The 25000-nt window shown below is 31.6% G+C and overlaps 1 protein-coding gene across 3 annotated transcripts in view; it reads left to right on the top strand.

Moving 5' to 3' along the window:
- The window catches only part of LOC135219297 (uncharacterized), a 349477-nt gene that overhangs the window by 175839 nt on the left and 148638 nt on the right, over positions 1 to 25000 (top strand). For all 3 annotated transcript variants that reach the window (XM_064255950.1, XM_064255949.1, XM_064255947.1), the window contains 2 exons: positions 4149 to 4245; positions 9868 to 10005. In XM_064255950.1, coding sequence (XP_064112020.1) covers positions 4149 to 4245; positions 9868 to 10005 — 235 coding nt within the window. The remainder of the gene's footprint in view (positions 1 to 4148; positions 4246 to 9867; positions 10006 to 25000) is intronic.

Below are 25000 nucleotides of genomic sequence, written 5' to 3'. Positions count from 1 at the left end.
AAGTGAACAAGTATAACTCCTTTACGAGTATACACCAGACCAAAAGATATTATCCACCAAACAAATATGAGAAACCACCAGTAAAACTTTCTCTTACGACATCGAGGACCTTGCACTCTTGTTACATCATTCATTGATACAAAGATCGATATCACCTTTCAGAACTGGGACACATATGCTATTGATTTCATTCATGGCAGTTTAATCCGAGAAGCATCAGTGCTCGTGAATATGAAGGCTCACTGGGATTCGCTTGGATTCTTTCTGCATTTTGCCAACATCTTAGGTCGAAGGTAACACTTCCTTATGACCTTCGTACGCTCTTTCAGGCTTCGTTTTCATTATTTCGCATTCCTTTCTGTTTGCTCACTCATTCCAGTGATAATGTGACCATAAGATAAAGCCTCGTCTTTTTTTCCGTCTTCATCTTCTTCGAATTCGAAGGAAGATACAAGCACTATCCCTCGAAAAATCTATCAGAGGGAGGGAGGAAGGAAGGAAGCAGAAATGGATCACATCCAATTATCCTTTCTTCTCCGTCAGCCGAAAGATCCTGCAGATTGCCCTCCGTCAGAAGATTAGCATAGAAACGAGCCATTATTTCAACCAGCTATTCGGTCCTAATTTCTGGATGAAAAGATATTTAGGCAATTCCGGTCTACGAAGAGACCCCAAGTGAAATTTTGAAGCATTTCCGAAGTCCCCTTTCGATTTCCATCGGTTGCGCTGGAGTTTTATTTTCTTCTTCTTCGTCCTCTTCTTCTTCTTCTTCTCGGTGTAAAGTAATGGACTCGGAAATGGAACTTCCCTTGGATTTAAAAGAGGAATTTGAGTGGGACTTGAAAGTGGGTCTTCGTTCGGAAAGGATTTTCATAATTTCATCGCTATTGCTGTGATGCCGCGGTAACAAGAAACCCAAATTCGCGGAAATTATTTATGAAAGGAATGCAACAGCAAACTAATGATGAAATAAAGAAGACAATTTCAAGATTGCAATAGGAGACTTAGGTATACTGTACGATATATTCAGGATTTACCTCTAGAATGACATATATATATATATATATATATATATATATATATATTATAAGACTATACATATCATATATAATATATACATATATACATTATATACATATATACATATACACATATATAAATATATACATAATACATATATACATACTATACATAATATACATATATAATATAGTTACAGATATACATATATATACATATATTCAGATATTACATATAAAATTATAGGAATATATATAGATATATATTAATATAATAACAATATATTATTATAATATATATTATATTAATATTATTATATCTATATATATATATATATATATATATATATAATCTCCAGACGGTAATATAGGAAGTATTTCATGAGGTTCCTTGATACATCCTAGTACAAAGCCATAATTTATTATCAAAAAACGTTTCGCACACACAGCACGGTGCATTATTAGTCTGTGCACAAATAAAAATACAATTATATTATACTGATACATAAAAAGAATTCACAAAAGGTATAAGAAATTTAAAGATGAATATTAACATTAAAAAACTGTAAAAGAGCGTTATTATTTTTTAAAAAGACAGTAAAATAAACAAGAGAGAGAGTACTGAAGCTCCAACCATCCAAGGTAAGAGAAGAGGAGGGAATGACAAAAACTGAGGTCCCAGTCAAAACGAAAACTATGTCAGATACAAGTTGAGGCCGACGTGTTATTGTTTAGTGAAGGAACTAGCCTTTTTATGAGTAATGACTCTAAGGTGGTTAAGTCATCTGGGTCCTTTATATAGCCAATTATGGAGAAGTGCTGCTTCAAAACTTCTATATTACAAACTGCGGCATGATTTTTTTATACTGGAAAATTCTGGTTGATTATGTCTTTGACCTGTACGAAAGCTGAAACCCATATGGCCGGTAATATCTCACTTGCAGTAACCTTCGAGTCGATCCAATGTAAGAGCCAGGACATCCAGGGCATGTGAATTTATAAACAACACTCGATCTCATGAAGGACTGCAAGCTATTTAAAAAAAAATAAGCCTATTGTACATGGATTATTCGAAATGAGTTTGAGTTGAAGACATGAAATTTCCTGTTCTACGATCTGAGTAAGTCTGAGTGAGAACTTGGTATCAGACACATACGGGATAGAAACAAAAGGACCCAGATCACTTAACCACCTTAGAGTCATTACTCATAAAAAGGCTAGTACCTTCACTAAACAATAACACCTCGGCTGCAACTTGTATCTGGCAGTTTCCGTTTTGACTCGAACCTCAGTTTTTGTCATTCCCTCTTATTTATTTTACTGTCTTTTTAAAAAATAATAACGCTGTCTTACAGTTTTTAATGCAAATTTTATATCTTTTGTGATTCCTTTTATGTATTATTGTAACGTAATTATTTGTTATTTCTTCACAGACTGATGATGCACCGTGTTGCGTGAGGGAAGCGTATTTTGATAATAAATTATGGCCTTTTACTAAGATGTATCATGGAACCTCCTGAAATACTTTATATATTATACACACACACACACACACACACACACACACACACACACACACACACACACGCATATAATATATATATATTATATATAATATATATATATATATATATATATATATATATATATATATCAATTTCTGACTCACATTGGGATAGAACCTGGGTCTTTCAATTGAAAAGCAAGGGCGGGCCTCAGTAGTGGAAATAGGGGGGGGGGGGGGGGTGCCGAAGCAGGCCTATGGCCTAGGGCACCGCGCCTGTGAGGGCCCCGCACCTCAGCAAAAGAATTAATGTTAATAACGAAGAATATATAAAAATTATCTTATTAAATGATAATAGCAAACAAATAGCAATACTAATAATAGCAATAATAGTCTAGAGGTGCTCACTTAGAAAATGAATCCCAAAAACCTAACCATTAATGAGAGGGCCTCCGAAGGTCACCGGCCACCGGCCACTGGTCTAGGGCCCCGCACACCCGAAATCCGTCCTTGAAGGGCCTAAAACACACATGACATAAAATTCCTTTTATGACTTGTGAGCTTCAGTTCGTAGTGCCCCTGCTTTTCAATTTAAAGTGTTTCTTTGTGCTCCACATCTCCACATGTGATTGTGGAGTGAGATATAATATATATATATATAGGATATAATATATATCTATATATATATATTATATCTATCATATAGAGGCTACATAAATAGATTAAGAGATATATATAGATTTATATATATGATATATATATATATACATATATATTATATTTATATATAATACATATATATCTATAAGTATATATATTTCATATATATATATATATATATATATATATACACTAGATATATATATATATATATAAATATATATATATATATATATATATATATATATAATTTTAATTGCCAATCAAACCCAACCTAAACGTACATGTTAAAATAAATCAGGAAGCTAAAGGAATGTGATCACTTCCACTTCCATATTGTGTTTTATAAATGCATTATAAGCACCATTTACTTATTGTCTTTGATTCCTCTTATCTAGTTTCTGCAAGCACACAAGTACAGTAAGTATGGAAGTTAGGTAAAATTTTAAAATATAGATCAATAAACTAGGTGCCTGTTCATGATGCATGTTGAATAATTACTGTTGCACATTGGAAATAAATACTTTATAAAGGTTAGAATTTTTAGGCTAACGTAAAAAATTAGGTTTATCATAAGGTAGCCACATCAAAAACTCAAAATGAGTCCAACTCTTTTATGTTTGCATTAAAAAGAAAAATTATGTCATCCGAATGGAAGCTAGTTTTCTTTCACAATGAATGAAAAAAAAATCTAGTATTCATGTCATGGTACAAGTTTATATCTTTAAAAGTCCTATGACATCTCCATCAGTATAACGAAAACAATAAAATGCAATTCTTTATTGATCAATTCTGTATATAAAAAAAAAAGATTATAAACTGAAGGCACAAGAAGAAAACACGGTCAGTGAAACCCAGCAACGAAATCCACTCTTATAATCGTCCAAGTCTCCAAAGCGTGGTGACAAGTCAGTGCAATCTCCTCCTAACTTTCATTTAATACCTGTGAATACCACCACACACAGAAGCGGACCACACAGCGTCTTTGGAGCAGCTGAAGCATGTAGCCGGGACCTGTCAGTCAGCATTAGCAGACTGCGTTGGAGATGCCGGGTGCAAAAGGTAAGGAAATTCAATTCTGATACTCCTGTTTTGCTATTCTAATTAGTTTTCTGGTTACGGCTAGGGTTAACCTAAATAGAACAAGGCCATATGAAGCGATGTATGTAACGTATGATGTATATATTTCCGAGTGTAGAAGGACATTCCACAATAATATGAATTTCTTAAAAATGTGTATTTAGACAGTAAGTTTTCACCAACCTCCCTTGTCAAACTATAACAAAAGCACTGTCCCAATATATCAATATTTTCAAGACATCTGAAAAAAGAATTATGTGTAGAAAAATCTCTCGTTTCCCCAAATGTAAACAAATACATTTACATGAATAATAGAAAATACATTCCAACAGTGTCGATCTTTTTGAAGAGGAATCCCAGGCTAGATTATATTCTATCCTTGCTCAATATTATCTATATTTTAGAAATTTTTTAAATGTTTTTCAAAAATAATCGTTTTTTTCAGCCATATTTTCATACAAATGTTGGTGTTTATAATTATGGGAATTAATTTTTCCTCTTTCATTTCTCGTTATTTTCATTTACCTATCAGTGAATTCTTATATACAATATTCTTCTGATTCATTCACACAACTGCATCGAAAACATTTTTAGTATAAATATTTAAAATTCTGAAGCATCAAGCTTCTTGGTCACCTTACAATATATTAGCATTTTGGGAACCTTGCGAGGTTAAATTAAAACTGCCTATAAATTTTGTGTACTTCGAGTTAATGATGTCCAATAAATATTTTCCTTCAGATCTCAAAGGTGCTCAAAATTCCTAGCAATACATTACTAGAAATATCTAAAGTTTAAAGGAATGAAATTCAAAAATCAAAATTTTGTAAAAAAAAATAAAAAATAAAAAATAAAAAATAATATCATCTTCATGTCACCATAACACTTCAAACTGTCAGAGTCTCGCCGAGTCATCTTTCACAAATGCCAAAGAAGATCCACAAGGCAACAAGGTGTGAGGACACGAAGAGAGGCACCTAATTAACGGGGTGTAATTAGGGGTTGATAATTAGCCCATCTGAATAATGTTCTTCGTTCCCGCTAGGTCGAAGGACTTATTGACAGGTGTAAAAAAAAAAAAAAAAAAAAAAAGAAAAAAAAGGCTGTTCATCACATCGATAATGAATCTGAGTGGAGTGAATCGCCTGAATTATGCTTATTCACCAGTTCACTCGATCGTCACTGATTTCATGGGAGTGAAAAGCTTTCGGCGTGTGCGGGTTGGAGTACTATTCAGGATTTTCTTGCAAAGCCGAAATAGTTTGTGCATTTAAATTTCAAATTTGGGATCGGACGCTGCTAAAAAAAGGATATTTACTTATTTACTTCAGAAATTATGTCTGTCTTATATATATTATATATATATATATATATATATATATAAATATATTATATATATATATATGTGTGTGTGTGTGTGTGTGTGTGTGTGTGTATGTGTGTGTGTGCGTGTACCTTTATTTTCTTAACATAAAAAAAAGGAGTGGCCTAAGAGCAACGTCATCTGCCCATCAATACCTCATGAAAATAGTGCACCAAATGCTTATATGTAAAAGTAAGGCTAAATGCTATGTAATATAGTTATTCTAATACCACTACCATATATATATATATATATATATATATATATATATAATTTAAGCTACTCTGCGCTATGGACAAGCCAAACAAACTTCAAGGTATGACGACAGGAAAAAAAATCGAGTAAAACAAGATTACACATATGAATACAGATTGCAACGTTTCACCGAGGATACATGGGTCTTGGCCCTTGTAGAAAGTGGGAAAGTCAACAAATATTCCATAAATATTTGAGAACTAGGACTGATGAGGGTCAAGTAGTTGTTCAAGGTTTTCATTGAGCTTGATTTAACCCTTACACATCTATTCCCCGCTTATTCCTATCCATAGTTCGTGTCGTACTCTTACATATAAGGCTGGTAAACTGTAGAAAAGAGAAGTGAAATTAGAAAGCGATACACAGATCTCTCTTACTTTCCCTTCAAAATCCTACAATACATATTCTAAGGCAGCTAAACAATGTTATTTACCTATAATGTTTCAAGTCTCTGTATCTCTTTAAATGAACAATTATTCGCCGCACATTGATTTCTGGGTTATTTTCCTTATACAAACGAACTTGAAAAGGCTAATCTAGTCGACCTCCAGATATTTTTCTCTCATTCAGCCTTTTATTTGCCTCAATCAACTATGCCGGTCTCTCCTCAGTTCTTCATTTCCAACAAATTTCAAAATATTCGATCTACTGACAAAAAGTTAAGTTCTCTTCAGACAGAATTGCTTGCTCTCCTTTCCATATTCCTTATTCGTTGCTCTCATTTCCTTTCACATTCCTCTTGATCACCTTATCCATTCTCTCGTACATGATCACATCGTCTGTCTTTCCCCTTATCCATTCTCTCGTACATGACCACATCGTCTGTCTTTCAAGCACATAGGCCTCCAAAACATTTTATGTTTTTCTTGCATTAAACTTCTTATTTCTTCGTACCTCAAGTCTTCCTTGAAAAAAAAAAAAAAAAAAAAAAACAAAGACTAACGGACAATTTTATGAATGTGCCCCTAAATTTTAACATACGCTTCATAATTATGCTCTTTCAACTTATGACTCTAATTATATCCTATCCCCTGAATATAATTCACTCGTCTCAAAATAATTCATTCGTTGTATTTCAACTGTTCTAAGAGTATCTATTGCTGATAAGCCTTTCAGAGGTCTTAATATTCTTTCACCTTTAACTCCTTCAGTTCCTAAATATTTTGCCTTTTTCCATAAACTCTAAGCATATTCAAAGACCCAAGCTGCAATATTTTACTTATCATTTTGTTAACCAAGGACACAAAATGGGTCTGAAATCCACATCACAGTCCAACTGGTGACCTTCCCACCAAGCAGAGTGGTAAGATTTTCATTATTCTCACAACACTTCTCTTGTGAGAACAACGTTTCTAAAAAGGTCTCGTATGAAGAAGCTTTTCCTTTCTCCAAAGGGTCCACAACCCTTCCCTATTTGTCACACTTTAACTCAGCACAAAATTATTTAATGGACAGTTTCTCCCCCAAATGGTTTACAATCCTCAACCAAGAACTTATCTGCCTTAAAATATGGCACATTATAATAGTATCCCAACCCGCTGGTGCTTTTCAAGGCAGCAGTGACCATGTCTTAGCGTTTAATAATTACCAATCGATCATGTAATCCATAAACAATAAATCATCAGATTAATAGATAAGCAAAATAAAAGAAAGATTTAACGTTGGATGCAAGTGATTTTGACCCAAACAACGAGTTCGTTACTCATTTACTCACGAACGAATTAAATATAAGACTAGGCGAGGTCATGCATAATTAACAAGATACATTCTCTCTCTCTCTCTCTCTCTCTCTCTCTCTCTCTCTCTCTCTCCTTTAAACCCCCTCTCCTGTCTAATGACAACATCATTGATTTCCGATCTAGAGGGGTTCCGAAAATAGACAAGTTAATAGCATCTTCCGTAAGTAGCAGGTCGACTTATAAAAGCAACGAATGGACGTCCGTCTAAATTCTAAATAGACTTATTAGAGAGGAAACGAGCGAAACAGGGAGAGTTGTTCTGGCTGATATATAATAACTGAAATTATCACATTTTTAGGACGATTAAGATGCACAAGATAATCATTTCCATGTAAATTAAAAGTTTTGGACATGAATTTCTGGGAGAGTGATGATTTCTTTATACGCAAATGAATGAACGTAAGCATACGTATATACATGCATACACAGACACATATTATATATATATATATATATATATATATATATATATATAGATATATATATATAAATATACATATATATATATATATATATATATATATAATAAATATATATATATATATATATATATTATATTATGTATATATATATATATATATATAAATATATATATATATATATATATATATATATATATATGTGTGTGTGTGTGTGTGTGTGTGTGTGTGTGTGTGTGTGTGTGTGTGTGTGTGTGTGTACTATATATACACCACACATATATAATTATTATATTAGATATTATATATATAATATATATATAATATATATTATGACATATATATTAATATACATAAAATATATATAGATATATATCTATATATATATAATTTTATATACATATAATATATAGATATATACATAAATAATATAATATATATATAATATATATATACTAAAATATTATATAATATTAATATATATATATCATACAAATATATATAATATCATTATTTATAATATATATATATATATATATATATATTATATAATTATATATATATATATATATATATTTAAGAGAATAACAACTGATATAAAATACAAAAGGAGCATATGTTCATGAGGAAAGTGAAACCAGTCACAGAAAAAGTTTTCCCTTTTACTCTTGCGGCTTCTGTAGCAAACACCAACACAAAAAAGGAAAGAGAGCTCACACAGAACACTCAGTTTAAACACGAAGACTAAAAGGGTATCAAAGAAATGTCTTCAACTCTGATTTCTTGATGACGCAAAGCTGTCTTGGATTAACTCAGGTATTGGATTAACTTACGAGAAGCTGAAGACATTAACAACGATTACCGAGAATCTTTCGTTTCCTCCCTCTCTTTTTAATGTCTCTAGAAAATCTTATGCGAAATGGAATCAAGAGTAAGAAGAATCGGATTCAAATAATGCTATCTTCATTTGTGAGCTCTACCAATTCTATGTTATTGTCTCGAGTTGTACAAAAAGGGCATTAATCCTTTGGCCAGTAAAACAGTTTTTATATTGATTTACTTCTCTAGACCACATAAGTAAGGTATCCAATGTCTGAAAAATCAACATAAATGCTCATTTAGACGTGGAGAAAGACTAATGTTCTTTTTCTACACCTCTCAAAAATTATTTAGAAGCCATTGATCCAATGTAAATATATTTTATCGATATGTTTCTTAGATTAATCAATAAACGAAAAAATAAATAGAAATAATATTAGTCTGAGATTTAAGTGAAATAAAACAATCTCAGTAATCAGTATTATTGTCATTTTTTCCTCTGCTATCCAAGACTCGAGTTAATCTAGGTCAGATGTTCGTCATCTAAAGATAAACGTCATATGTAATGACGCTTGTATGCATTAGAGTTATTTTATTTTCTTTTAATCAGTTTTAAATTTGTAAAACCGAGTTTGAGCTTGCTCTCCATTCTTTCACTCTCCCATTCACCATATGTTTTACACTATATATATATATATATATATATATATATATATATATATATATACTATATATATATATATATATATATATATATATATATATATACTATATATATATATATATATATATATATATATATATGCGTGTGTGTGTGTATATTCATACATCCTACCTACCTGTATCAAATGTCAGAAAATATCAGACTTACACTTGTTAACGAGCCTTTACGAATATTATTATTATAAGCATAAATAATAATGTGTTATTTTTTACATATAATGGAGGGAACACTGAATCTTCTGATTTATACTGATATTTCTTTTTATTTTGACTCTTATCCCCACAGCCATCTCGATCTGATAACCAGGAACTGCGAGGAAGTTTGCAATCAGATTGCCTGTAAAAGTGCGATTCAAGACATTTACAAATACCTGATGGATGCGAATAAAGATTTGGCTTTGAAAATCGCTCTTTGCGTGTGCAGGTAAGTCAAGAGTGTTTTCCCCTCGCAGAGAGAGAGAGAGAGAGAGAGAGAGATTGCACTGCTTATACCCTCTGGATGTAGGAGTCTTTAAGCTACTGTGATCACTTAACTAGTTGACTTTTTCCTTTTAAATGTTTACAAATATCTTAACCACTAAAACCGTAACCTGCCAATTTACGTGGTATGGTGCAACTAGGAAACCTACTTTTTCGCTGACTTCCATTTCAGAGTCAAGGCTCACCTTAGCGTTTCCAAAGTGTAATAATATAAAATTGAGATGTCTTTTTGTAAATATATATATATATATATATATATATATATATATATATATATATATATATGTGTGTGTGTGTGTGTGTGTGTGTGTATGTGTGTTGTATATATATATATATATATATATAGTATATATATATATATATATACATAACCTTATTTTGTTACTCCTGAATATCAAGTTGCTATATAAAGTGAAACATATTTATCAAAGGTTATTGAACTTGATTTTGTCAAACTGTTATCGTAGGTGTTTTTCACAGTTAGCTCTTCATAAGACAGTGGAATAATGTTTCTTAAGTAATGGACAGACGTTTCAAGGAAAGCCAGAACAGTTTTATACCATTCGAGGTTTTATACCATTCGAGGTTAATTTTTATCAATCAACGAATATAAATATATTTTAATTGAAAAGTTGAACACCAATATATAAGTTGGATTATAAAAAATCAAAAGTGGTAATAAAAACTTTATATTGGTAAACAGATGAATAGTGATATTATAAGAACAAAATAGATTAGTCGGTCATTATTTTCATTTTCCTATCTGAATAAAATTTTCATAGGCTCTTGTACTCAATTAATCCATACAATTCAGTACAACAAATGACGAACATCAACTACACAAAATAAATTTAGAGAAATTAATATTGTTGACTGTAATTTCGATAAACTTTTCAGACGGAGGTATAGATAAATGTCACTTATCAACATCAAATTGCTCTTTACGAAAGACGAAGGCATCACTCAAGGATCATGGCCATTGACCTCACAAAGAGGAAAGTGGAAAAAAAAAAATGGCGAATAAAAAACTCAAGTCTTAGGTCGGAAGTTTGACATGAAAGGAGAGAAACCTAGAAAAACACTCAATGATTTATGGGAAACAGCAGGTGGACTTAGCTCGATTTTTTCCTTTAAGTTTTAGCCCAGGTTAATGTTTTTCTTTTCTTCCTCTTCTTCTTTTTTTTTTTTTTTACCTGTAGGACCATCTCAGTATTTTTGCTGTTTTATTTACATATTACCATTTGTTTCTGTGTACATTTCTCTCTCTTTTTTTATTGGTTTGTTGTTGGTATTTCTTTGCGGTAGATTTTGTGATCTCATTCTTTCGTACCATCATAATCTAAGCCAAGTTGTAAGGTTTGTACTTACTTAAATCTTATTTATTGCCCATATATTTAATTTTACTTCTGATTCTCGTAGTTTTTCTATGTTTTTCTTCTTTTAATTTTTTCAGTTTGATGATTTTAGCAACAAATTTACTTGTCTTGTATTATTTTTTATCAGATTTCGGGGCTCAACTGCCGTTTTAGTGCGCGTTCAGTTTTTGTGAGCTGCCGGTTTTCTTTTTATTGTACAATTACGCTATTATATATTGCATTACTTCACGAAATACATTGTTCGGATCGTTTTTCTTTTTTTATTTTCCATACAATAATTTGTTTGAGAAATCTTTTTCTATGAAAATTGGAATCTATTATCACAAGTGGGAAATAAAACTGCATGGAAAAACCATGCTTTTTGAAGGTTTTTAAGTATCCTGCCTGAATCATTATGAAATATTTCTATATGGTTAGGTAAGAACAGGCATACCAACCGTGTGAACAGAGAGTGGTCGGTGCTTTTAGGACTTTCACTAAATATCAGGAAGTGAATAGCATTCATAAACTGCAACGGGCTAGAAACCGCACTCTTACTTATTATGGGATAAGCATAATTTACTGTTGTTTTTTCTTTAATTCTGTTCAAAAGAATATATTGACTTATCTTTAGATAAATCAGTATATAAGTCATTCTTTAATTATATTCTAAACCATTTATTGAACTTTTATTTTTTGATATTTTTCTACTAAATGAAAATTTTCAATCTTACGTTTTAACCTCTTGCTCACTATCAGTATTATCTACCACCCATTCCGGATATCAATAATATATGGAAATACTTTTTTTTCTGTTTTACCTCATTATGGTGTGCATAAAATTTTGCTCTCAATGAGTGACTGAATCAGTCCTCAGCCATTCAATACTGAAATGATCAGTTACATATTTGGCATAGCGGTTATGAAAATCAAATACCACAAAATTATGCTGCATATTATAGGGTTTTCCGCTGTTCACAGGCCAGGCAAAGACCATTACGCCTAGCCAAACAATTATTTAGAATGTTTTAATAGTTAGATTATGATAATTAAAAAAAAATATGAAAAATAGTTTTTTTTTTTTTTTTTAACTCTGTATACGCAAAGCATATAGGCCTACAATTTTGAGTGATAAAATAAAGCAGTAATTGGTTAGGCCGAGTTACAAGAAAAAATTAACACTATAAATATTAAAGAAGAAACACACGAAAGAACGATAATAATTCTAATTTCCTTTAAACAATGTTATTTAGCTCGCCTGCCATAATATACACTAGCGAGTGAGTTGACTTTTCGATTTAGAGTTAGCCAGTCTATAATCAATCAACAGAAACTTAAGTCTGTCATCATAGCACATCATGCATCTGTGCGGGCAGGCGAATAATTGCCAGATACCGCTTGCTGAACATTTCAGTGTGTGTGTGTCTATATATATATATATATATATATATATATTATATATATATATATATATATATATATATATTATATATATATATATATATATATATTATTATTTTATTATTATTACACAAACGGTCAGTTAGGTATGGACAACAGAACTCAGTATTTTCAACCATATAAGTGAACATAACCATAAAATAAACTGGAATTTGTCACATATAATTTATAGCAGCAACTGCCGGTACAAGAGTCAGATGATGGAATCGGCCTTAATAAAAGAGAGGGCAGGTAATGAACATCTCAAAAGTAGCATGGGATTCAGATGTGATCGACAAGATTTTCATTCAACCAACGCTTAAGAACATTAAAGGAAGATTATCAGCAGGGGTGACCTAAATTGGCTTACCTGTGGATGGACCTCTTGGTATAAATACCATCTTTTCTGTAAACTTCTCTCATTCATCTACCTGAAGAGAGAGACAGCAGTCTCTGAAATATAGTATTTTTCTCTCTATATTTTGGTGTTTGTATGGGCTCCTTTTATTAGATTGAATTCTGTTGTAACAGAACATTTCTACCAGTCTCATATAATAAATTTAATATTAATATATATATAAATATATATAATAATAATAAAAATATATATTATATATATATATATATAATATATACATATATATATATATATATATATATATATATATTCATATATATATATATATATATATATATATATAGATATATATATATATATATATATCTATATATATATACCTATAGTCCGAAACATAAAGACAACTGATGCAATACTTTGCACATGACTGTACTTTGCTGCAAATTACCATCCGGTTTTCCTGTGTCTCTGTGAGGTTACAGTTTCGGTGGTAATTTAAATTTTGAAATTTTAACTCTTATGCTCACTTTTCGCCTTATTATCTGGGAGTAATAAAGAGACGATGTTAGCTCTCCCTCCGATGTAATTTCCATTTTAAATCTTATCGCCAACAATAATGTTATATCTTTATTTTAAATGCCCTTAAGTTTAACTTTTCCTTTATGGCCACAACGTTTTGCAGTTCTAGGATTTAAAACTACGATCTAATCTATCTATCTATATCTATAAATATAATTATATTAATATATATATATATATATATAATAATATATATATAATATAAGATAAATATAAATAATATAACATACATAACATTTATATATATATATATATATATATATTATATATATCTATATATATAAAAATATATATATATATATATATATATATATATATACAATACATTACATATATATATAATATATTATATATATATATTATATATATATATGTATATATATATATATATTTATATTATAATATTATAATATATTATATATATATTATATAAAGATACATGCATACATTTATAATATAATAATTATTATATATTATATATAGATACCTATAGTATATATAATATATATATAAATGTATGTATGCATGTATTTATGTATATAATATATATATATATATATATATATATATATATTATATATATATATATATATATGTGTGTGTGTGTGTGTGTGTGTGTGTGTGTGTTTGTGTATTTCAGTGTTATTGTTTTCTACTGACTGTGTTGCACGTACAGTAGGCAACAGACGAAGTGTGCTGTTTGTCTTATCTGTCGTTCGCCTCTTTAACCATTACAACCTGTCTGTTTCCCCCAACTGATTGCACTTTAATTGAGCTTAAATATTGCATGGATATGTAACTACTTCATTATTCGCTCCCTCTTTTGTTTACCTTAACATTAAGTTTTGCAGTCATTTATCAAGAAAAACATTTAATATCTGTTATCCATAATATTTCACCTATCAAAAGCTAAGCCTTTTTCTCAATCATAGAAAAAAAATTTCATTTTATATTTTTGTAATTTTTTAACTGGTTTGCCAGCAAAAATCAACTCCTAAGGTTGTACCTTTTCCTTTCACGATATATTTACGACAGTAAGTTGTAAAACGTTAGCTTTCTGTTTTTCCTTCCATTCTTGATAGTAGGCCTCAGTTATATACTTTATTTTCTACATTTCATGCATCAGTGAAACATTTATTCATTAATATAGTTAGGCAAGTAGAGAGTCTAAAAATTTGTTAATGGCATCGTCATTTAATCTAAAAAATTATGGAAACATAAATAATCCACAAAAAATCATATGTATAATATATATATATCATATATATATATATATATATATATATATATATATATATATATATATATATATGTTACATTAGATGAATTACTTCGAATAAACATAAAAGAATTAGGCTCCTGAGCACTTTTAAATTAATGATGGCTGTCCGGTTAAGCCTGCAAAAGAAGCTTGTTTATTTCAGTTTTTTTTTTTTTTCTATAAGACCAAGAGCAAATTTAACTTAATTATCTTTTGCAAAGGATTCAAATATATTTCTAAATATCACCAAAAGAAACTCTAAGCTGGACGTATTGTTTATCTTGAAGATTTATACCTGCAAATTATTTGACAAATAATTCCTGTTCAATTATTATCCTCAGAAGTTATTTATTCTAAGCCAATTATGGTATATAGGTGGTTTTTATAAAAGCAAACTATAAACCTATACGTTTAGCATAATTTTCGCTACGTGTGAGTTGACAGGATAGGGTAGGATTCATTCTAGGAATAGCATTCTCTAAAACCTAAGATTTGTCTTTTATATTGTTGGTTTTGGTTTGAGAAAATAATTATACGGTCTTGATTTTCAACAAATTTCCGTATTTACTCTCTCTCTCTCTCTCTCTCTCTCTCTCTCTCTCTCTCTCTCTCTCTCTCTCTCTCTCTCTCTCTCTCACATACACATATCATTTTGCATATTCCATTTCAAAACGTAACAAATAACCCGTTCTTCGTACCTGTAGACAACAGATCATAACATCATTATTATATATTATTTCATATTCTTCCACCATCGGTAGCCTTTTAGTCGCTGACAATTTCCATCTAAATCCGCTTCATTCAGCTGCAGAAGCAACATCAAAGCAACCGTTGTTCTGCATTGTGCAGTTGATTGTTGTTGGTCCGGAATTATGAATTCCATTTCCTCAGCATAAAAGAATTGATTATCCGTCGAACTCATTTGGGTTCGTCGTAAATATTGTTTGTATCTTGTTTGTTTGCCATCTCTCATTGCGGACTGGAAACTAACAAACAAAAACATCATCATTGCCAACAAATATACTCTGGATTGTTGACTGTGTATACTTGAACAGAATCTAATATACAATCTAGGCCACATACCAAGCATTGGGGACTTCGAGGTCATTCAACGCTGAAACGGAATTTGCCAGTAAAAGGTTTGAAGGGTGTAACAGGATTGAACCCTCGCAGTTGCATTATGATTCAACTATTAGGATTAGGTGGAAAGTGAGATGGAAGAAAGAAAATATGAACGGAGGTTCGGTAAAAGGAACACGACGGGTTGCAGCTAAGGTGTCGTAGGCAGACTGCAAAGAACCTTAAGTAATGCCTACATTGCACCGTATGAGTTGCAATGATGGCTCTAATCCCTTACGGGGCTGACTCTGTAAGGCTTTGTTTATTTTGTTTATCCAACGGTTTAATAATTATGAATGTCATTAAATGCACACGCTCAGTTTCTAACTTTCTGATATAAGATCAGATACCAAAGATCATTAGTTTATGAACCCCAATTTAGCATGATCCGTTATATCTTAGATTATCAACTCACGCTATTTCACTGAAGAATTTACTCAGGAAAAAAATGCTAAATAAATAAAGCAAGAATATTTCCTCGTGTAGTTGAGACCGACATTGTAAAACTCGGAGTCCTCGTTCAGTTCCAAAGAGAATGTGAGGCTGCAAAAAGTCATTTAAAAAGTCGGTTATGTAGAAAATGGGTAAAAGAGAAAGGTTATTTTTAGAAAACCGACGAATTATATAAGGATATGATGAATAAGTGCATTATTTGATTTGTCCTTTACATTTTCCGTAATAATTTTCAATGTTGCCCAAAAGACTCACCATTATGGCAGATTTTATGCAGGAAGTAAATACGAGCATAAGGTCAAAGTAACTTAGGGACCATGGGGGATTTTTCCTAAAATTACAATTCGCCCCTTCACCCACAACAACTAGCAATTAACTGAGCAGCTACATATTATGCAAATTAGTCCTTAACAAAAAGAATCAGCAAATAAAAAGGGAATTATTTATATGATGATTATACTTATTTTATTATCATTTTTTTCTCCACCATCATAAATCCAATCTAGAGTTAGAATTCAATGCTTGAAGAATTTATTATTCCCCAATCTCACATCGGCCATTTCTTTAATTCACCTACATCATAAGAGCGACTACTTATTTCCTTCCTGGAATTGTTGCTGTAGTTGTTACCTGGTATTTACAAAAATCTTGTATGATTAATTAGAAAAACTTTTCTCATGACTTTTCCGGACTTTCCGTGGAGTGTTTTTGTAAGTTTTCTTTTTCTCGTTTCGTGAAAACTTTTCTCGAAAAAATGTAGTTTTATCTCTCTCTCTCTCTCTCTCTCTCTCTCTCTCTCTCTCTCTCTCTCTCTCTATCTTTAAGAGTGCGAGGAAGTCACTGTTTCCCTATGATGCGGTTTTGCTTTTCATTTATCGTTGTTGTCCCCTTCCCATTTCCACTCAAAATTTCCGCTTCTCATTTTTATATGGAAGAGGAATTTTTTTGTGTTTTTGTTTTTTCGTTTGGGGGTGATTTCTTTTATTCTCTTTTCGTTGTCAGTTCGCTAACACTTTTTCTCCCCACTGAAAAATGTAAAAGGTTTGGTCTATTTTACCGTTTCTTTTTCTGGATCCTATAGTTTTTTATAAGGTTTTTTGTTTAAATCTATGTAATCATGCAGGCACCTAAATCTTCCATTTTCAGTCTCTGAAAACGAACGAAATATATTTTACTGCTTAGCGAAGATTAAATAATAATTTGCCACATAAAACAGGAAAATTATCATTTCCAATATTCACTGTTTTTTTTTATGTTAGCTATAGATGTTATTAACAGAAGAATAAGAATAAGGTTTTAATATATTTATGTATTGATTTTATTTAATTCTTCTGGAGACTTTTACATGTTCACCTAAAAGTTTTGCTAAGATTGCCATTTCACTGAGAACATTATTGTCAATAGAAAGACAGATCCTTTACCTTATAACACATGAACCTCTCCACTCCAAATGGCCCCGTCTCTCTCTCTCTCTCTCTCTCTCTCTCTCTCTCTCTCTCTCTCTCTCTTACCAACGCGCTTTTAAAAACATTTAAGCTCGACTCTTATATACTGTATTATGGCTTCTAAAAATTTCAGCTTTTATTTATTATTCAAGGAAGAAAGCAAGCTTTTTCTTCCACCACCAAACACATTCCCTCCCCCCTCCAGGCCACCCCATTCCCTAAAATGAAATAGTAGTAAGAAAAAAAAACAACGAACTTCCTTAAATAGCACTGGACCTAGATCCTAGAAACCTCAAGACGCTTCCTTCCCAATGATACTGTAATGCTTTAAAATAACTGACAAGGTCATTCCGAAAATTTCATTGACATAGAGCCCAAATCAAAAAGAATGATGGAGTGTTGTCTTACCAAGTTACAACAAACCTTATTTGTCTTGTGGGTGTTGTGTAAGTGTCAATTTGTTATTATGAAGGGTCGAAAGCCAAGGAAATATTGTGAGAGGATTTTTTTCTCTTATTATAAATCTCTCTCTCTTCCATTTTTAAAGAACATACCACTATCTGCAAATACAAATTCAGTTATTCCGAAAACAAATCATTTATGCTAAGTTCTACAGCGATTTATTGTTAATTTTCTACATTTTTTTATACAGCCCCCAAAACACCTTTAGTAATGCCATTATTACCTACAAAAAGAAAAAATCCCAATTTTACTCTTCCATGCTCTCATAACGAATAATTAAGATATTTATACAGTATCTCTACCACATCATTATCCCAAAAAATTAGCTGCCAGCCTCTCTACAAGAAAAAAAAAAGGTATGCTATTTTATGTGTACTGTTTTTTTTTTTTTTTTTTTTTTTTTTTTTTTAAGACGAAATGTTAATATCAAGAGATGAATATGTATACCCTTGCTAAGTAATGATTTTTTCTTTTCTACTTTTCCCGCAACTCAGATTATCCACACCAGAAATACCTTCCTGATGCCTCCAAAATTCCTGGTTTTTTCCACCTGCCACTTTTTAGATTGTGAGCGGAACTGAAAGCAGATAATTGGAATGAAAAATTTTGTGGAAGGTAACTACAAAATATATTCCACGCTCTTTCGTCTGCGTGTTTTCACAAGAATGCATAGGAAAAGTTTTCTATTTCTTTATATTCAACTTTTACCTTTCGTTTACTATTGTCTTAAACAAAAAATTTTTTCGGCGTTTGGCGACAACTATTTCCAACATATACTTCAGATTTTTTTGCCTGTATATGTCTGCAAGAATTCATGGGAATACGTCTTCGCTTCGTTATGCTCAGGTTTTACCTTTCATTTTTTGTTGTTGGCCCTTTTCCACTTCTACTGGAATTTCCTTATCCTATTTTCCAGAGACATTTTTGTTTATCGTTTTTCAGAGGTTTTTACGCTTTTGCTGTTTCCGTATTCACCTCAAAGCCTTATATTAATTATCTTTAAAGCCATTATATTAAGCCAAATTGACGTGCATTGAAAACATTATATTTTCAACGAATAAAAACAAGCCCCCACCTCTCTCTCTCTCTCTCTCTCTCTCTCTCTCTCTCTCTCTCTCTCTCTCTCTCTCTCTCTCTCTCCTCAATATCTTATGTTACTATCCTTCTATTCACAGAGAAGTTTTGATAAGATTACCAGAGAAGCCATTAAATTAGGTCAAAATTTTAAATGCATGAAGATCATTATACTTTCAACAAATCAAGAGACGACCACACTCCTCTCTCTCTCTCTCTCTTGCTTATCAGTATCTTACAGGAGCCCTTGAATAGGATTCTACACACAAATCGTCCATCTCACGCAGAGTCAATAGATCATCATTATTTTAATCCATATTAACTCAAAAGTCGTCCACTATCCCGACCATATCCTCCGCTGAAAATTTCCACCTAAATCCTTTTCATTCAGCTGCAGAAGCAACCTCAAAGCGACCTTTTCTCTGCATTATGCAGTTGATTGTTGTTGGCCCGGAATTATTCATTTTCTATTCCTCGCTACGAAATAATTTTCAAACTCGTACTCGTTTTCCAGGTCTCGATTGGTGGCATAGGCTCTTTCCAGACAAAATACAGTTTTATTTTGTAAGGCATATCCTTTTCCGAACTCATAACTAACTATAAAAGTATCTTACTGTTCTCATAAATTTAAAAAAAAAAAAAAACGTCGATCTCTAACGTATTTTGAAACATTATAACTCGGAAGCTCAGTATAACGCATCATTACTCTTGTAGCTTCTAACTAATCAATATTAGCACACCAAATATCACCCGTGAATCAGTACGCAATTCTTGCATAATATACACCATCGCTTCTGAAATGTTCAACTCACTGTGTAAACGCTAGGAAATATTAGATAGATTCTATCTCAAAGAAAATGGAATACTATTAAAACAACAGAGAGAGAGAGAGAGAGAGAGAGAGAGAGAGAGAGAGAGAGAGAGAGAGAGAGAGAGAGAGAGAGAGAGGTTTACGAAGTCATTCCCGATCGAAGTTGCAACATACCCTATTTATATTGTGTAGCGTCATTTGTTTCAGGAAAGGTCCGAAAGAAAGTTGATTAATTAAGTGAGCAATTTTATTTTCTTGTCACCGTTATCAGTCATTTTAGGACCTTCCCGAACCCGTAATTCTAGAAGGCATATATAAATATGGCTGTTCATAAAATAGATATATCAAATGAAGATAAATATATCTAAAACTTTTTCCTGTTGTTGATTTTTTTTTATTTTATATGTAACGTAAGGAATCCGTTTAGTAATCCTATTAAATGCATTTAAAATAAAGTATCATTCATTTTTACTTTAAATAATCCTAACAGGAGTTAAAAAAAAGAAGATAGCATTATACATCAATATTAAAAGAAATTAGGCGCCGCCCTCCAGTAAAAAACAAAAAATAAAAACATTCTTTTTAAACAAAACATTTTGGGCCGGTAAACAAAATTAATTTTATGTACAAATTCCCCAATTTTTTCCACGGTTTACAATCTCCATTTCATCAGCCAAACCCCTTCAAAAATAATCCCCAAAAAATAATTTACTATGACTTTTAACAAATTCCCTCTGAATTTTTATTGAGAATTTTATTTAATTTTCAAGAATAAAACATCAATTCATTGAAGTGTCATTTACGACTGGGAGGGGGGGGGGGGGGGGTCGTTGGAGACCATACAAAAGTCTTATCTACCAAATTACGAAAAGTTTTCTCATTTCTTCGCGAGGTTTTCATGAGTTTTTTTTTTTTCTATATAATTCAGACTGTTCTTCGGGCATGTGACCACATGATTGTTAAAGAACCAGCTGTTGTTCCTTTAAAATCAGGTTTGACTTGCCATTTACTGCTTTGTTCTTTTTCCCTTATCAGGGGGAATTTTATCGTTAGCCCAGGGTTATGTTTTCCATTTCTCTACTGTTGCTTTTTAAAATGATCTCTTGTGGTTATTCCACTTCTTTTTCCAATGCAGAAGTGTTGTCTGAAAACTTAATTTTCATTATATCATATTTGACCAACACTACTCGTTTCGTGTTATACTTTTCTTCAGATTTATATTCTTTTTGTGATTGCTTGATATTCTGCTGTTTTATGTAAGGTTTGAAACTCCACGCTGATATAATACTTCATTCTTCCAAATCTCCGTTGGTTCTGAAAGGAGTAAAACTTTTTTTTTAATCAATATTAACCTAAACCTAAATTAAAAAGGCTTTAGAAATGTCTGGACTTCGCTGTTGTGTGAGCGATTCATCCTAAGAAGAGAGAGAGAGAGAGAGAGAGAGAGAGAGAGAGAGAGAGAGAGAGAGAGAGAGAGAGAGAGAGAGAGAGAGAGAGAGAGAGAGAGAGAGAGAGAGAGATGGTCTTTGCAGTAATGTAAAAATTTCTTTATAAATAAAGGTTCATGCTCAATTTCATCTCTGCTTTGCAGCTTATATAAAACTACAGGGTAAATGAAGTTATGTTATTCAATGCATTTTAGTAAATGAATGAGAAATATTTTTCATGGGCTTTAAGTCATTTTGCATATACTTAGGAAGCTCACTAGCTGGCATAAAAATGACTTCCGTAGTTAAAGGTTCACTAATACATTAAAAATCTAGCGTGTGAGTAACACCTACGATTTTGGTGCAGCAAAGAATGATATAAAAGATGACTTGAACTACAATTGTCCGCAATGCTACAACGCTTTTGTTAGCTTGTATTCATCCCTAGATAAGGAAGATGCCTTACCAACCGAAAAACATTAAAAGACCAGTGAACCTTCCAGTACGTGCGAGACCAATTCATGAGTATGGGGGATAATAATTCTTTTATGTGGAGAAAATTGAATTCATAATTCCGGACAATCAACAACAACAGCGATCAGCTGCACAATGCAGCACAACGTTCGCTTTGATGCTGCTTCTGCAGCTGAATGGAGCTGATTTAGATGGGCAATTTCTGATGCTGAAATATTAGCAATGGCAAACGAGTTTAACATGATGTGGAATAAATCATTCTCATTTGTTCTCTCCATGTAGAAAGTGGGGTTCATACTTTATTCCTTCTTAATGAATGCGTGGAAAATATTCAGGTGAGAGAGAGAGAGAGAGAGAGAGAGAGAGAGAGAGAGAGAGAGAGAGAGAGAGAGAGAGTCCTGCACCAAGATGGTAAGCCATTAGTTATAATAATGAATTAAGGTTAACGTAATGGGTCCATAGTAATCTTTATAAAACTACTGAATTAATTGTAAAACTTGGCACAGATAGATAAGTGAAAAAGCTAAAAGTTATAAACAAATGAGAATTATTTATTCCACATCTTTTAGACTCGTCTGTCATTGCTAATATTTCAGCGTCAAAAATTGCCCGGCTAAATCCGCTTCATTCAGCAGCAGAAGCATCTCTTTTATTTATGCTGAATACTAACGAACAGGAGCGTTATAGTCTTCGTGCCAAATGTAGTTACGTCATCCTTTATGTTGTTCTCTTCTCTGTTATACTAATTTGATAGTGACCCTTTGCAGCAATAGAAGTCATTTCATGTTTGTGAGGCATAAGGTAACTTGCAAATATGAAAAACATCCTAATGTTCCACTGAAATTCCCTCGATCTTCTGAATCTTCTATGACTGCATAGGTAATTCGTTATTCGATGAATACGTTAAAAATATAAAATGCCCTCTTGGACCTAAATTGGTCTTTTTTAACGTTAGTTTTCAAATATAACCAATTTAAGACGTTTAGAAAGTCATGAGTAGAACAAATTAATCTAAGACTTTTAAAAATTCGGTAACAGAACAATTTCTACTCTATCAAAAGAAATACTAGAGCAGCGCTATCAAGGTTAAATAGACTATAGTTATTCTCCCAATAGCCAGTCTGTTACAATAAATATTAGTTGATGGTTAATTAAGCAACATTTTTAAATGCTCTTATTATTTTATATATATATATATATATATTATATATATATATGATATATATATATATATATATATATATATATATATATCCTTTTCCTCTCATCATTTTAGGTCCAATAACTATCATTATGACTAGATCATAAACAACCAACGATCTTTGCCATCCTTCCACCCCTTCTCTCTGCAAAAGCTCCCAGTGTACAGGTCTAGATGGGTTTTTCAGAAACGACTCGGTTGCTTAAGGAAGCAATTGCCTCTCGTTTAGCGGTTTTAACTGTTAATATTAATTCCTTCCCAGTCATTCATTTAAACAGAAATTCTGAAATCCATTTCAGCAGCTACAAACAAAATACTCTCCTTCTCTTTCTTCCTTTCATTCCTTATTTTTTAAAGCATTTCCTTTTTGTGAAGATAGACAAACTGATTACTGAAATGATGGACCACTTCCATCGTGAAAATAAGCTCATGAGGCATCGCGAAAGTCATGTCTATAAAATTAACGAAAGTTACCCATAGCATCGTGATTAATTTGGCGAGGAGCTGCATGCAAGAAGCCGATTTTCATCGCCTCGCGAAAATTCTTTCCCATTCACGTGTACACTAGGACGTGTGCGCGAATGCATCGTATGGGAGGCTATAATCTGGTTTTAACTTTCATTTAGTGCCTTCTCTTCTTCTTTTCTTATTTTTTCTTTTTTTGCCTCCGCTGAAATTTTCCGCGCCTCATTTTTCCATGGTTATTTGTTTTCCATGTTAGAAGTTTTTTTCGTTTGGAGGTGGTTTATTTTTAGTTATATTTCTTTTATTCCAGGTAGTTCCCCTTAACATTTATATATATATATATATATATATATATATATATATATATATATATATATATATATATATATATATATATATATATATATATATATATAAATATGATGTATATATATATATATATATATATATATATATATATATATATATATTTTTTTTTTTCTTTCTTTTTTTTTTTCTTTCTTTCTTCTTCTTCTTCTTTCTTCTTCTTCTTCTTCTTTTTCTTTTTTTTTTCATACTCTCCCAGTTAGTTTTTTTTCTATTTTCAGTATTTTGATAAAAAGTTTTAAAAATAATTAAATTTCCTGCAAAAAAGATTTAGTCGTATTATTGAAAAAGTGTTAATTAATCTTCGTTAAGTACGACGTTTATTGATTTAAAAAAAAATATCAGATTCGGTAGAAACTTATAAAAATAAAAACATACTTAATATTGCTAAGTAAGGTGTATATCTTCAATAAGTCTCTCTCTCTCTCTCTCTCTCTCTCTCTCTCTCTCTCCTCGTCTCTCTTCTCTCTCTCTATCTCTCCTATCTCTCCTCAAAATGTTTCACACACGTCCTTTGAAAATACGTAGCGCACAAAGTTAGGCATCCAGCGCGAAAACCACACAGCGCATCACAATGACTGACCGACTGACTCCATTCCATTTCAAAATTGTTCACCATTTGAGCGCTTCAGCGGCTGAAAATGTTGAT

This window comes from Macrobrachium nipponense, chromosome 1 (assembly GCF_015104395.2).
Source record: "Macrobrachium nipponense isolate FS-2020 chromosome 1, ASM1510439v2, whole genome shotgun sequence".
NCBI lineage: Eukaryota > Metazoa > Arthropoda > Malacostraca > Decapoda > Palaemonidae > Macrobrachium > Macrobrachium nipponense.
The sequence above is the reverse complement of the archived record's forward strand: the minus strand, read 5'-3'. Positions and strand labels throughout refer to the sequence as shown.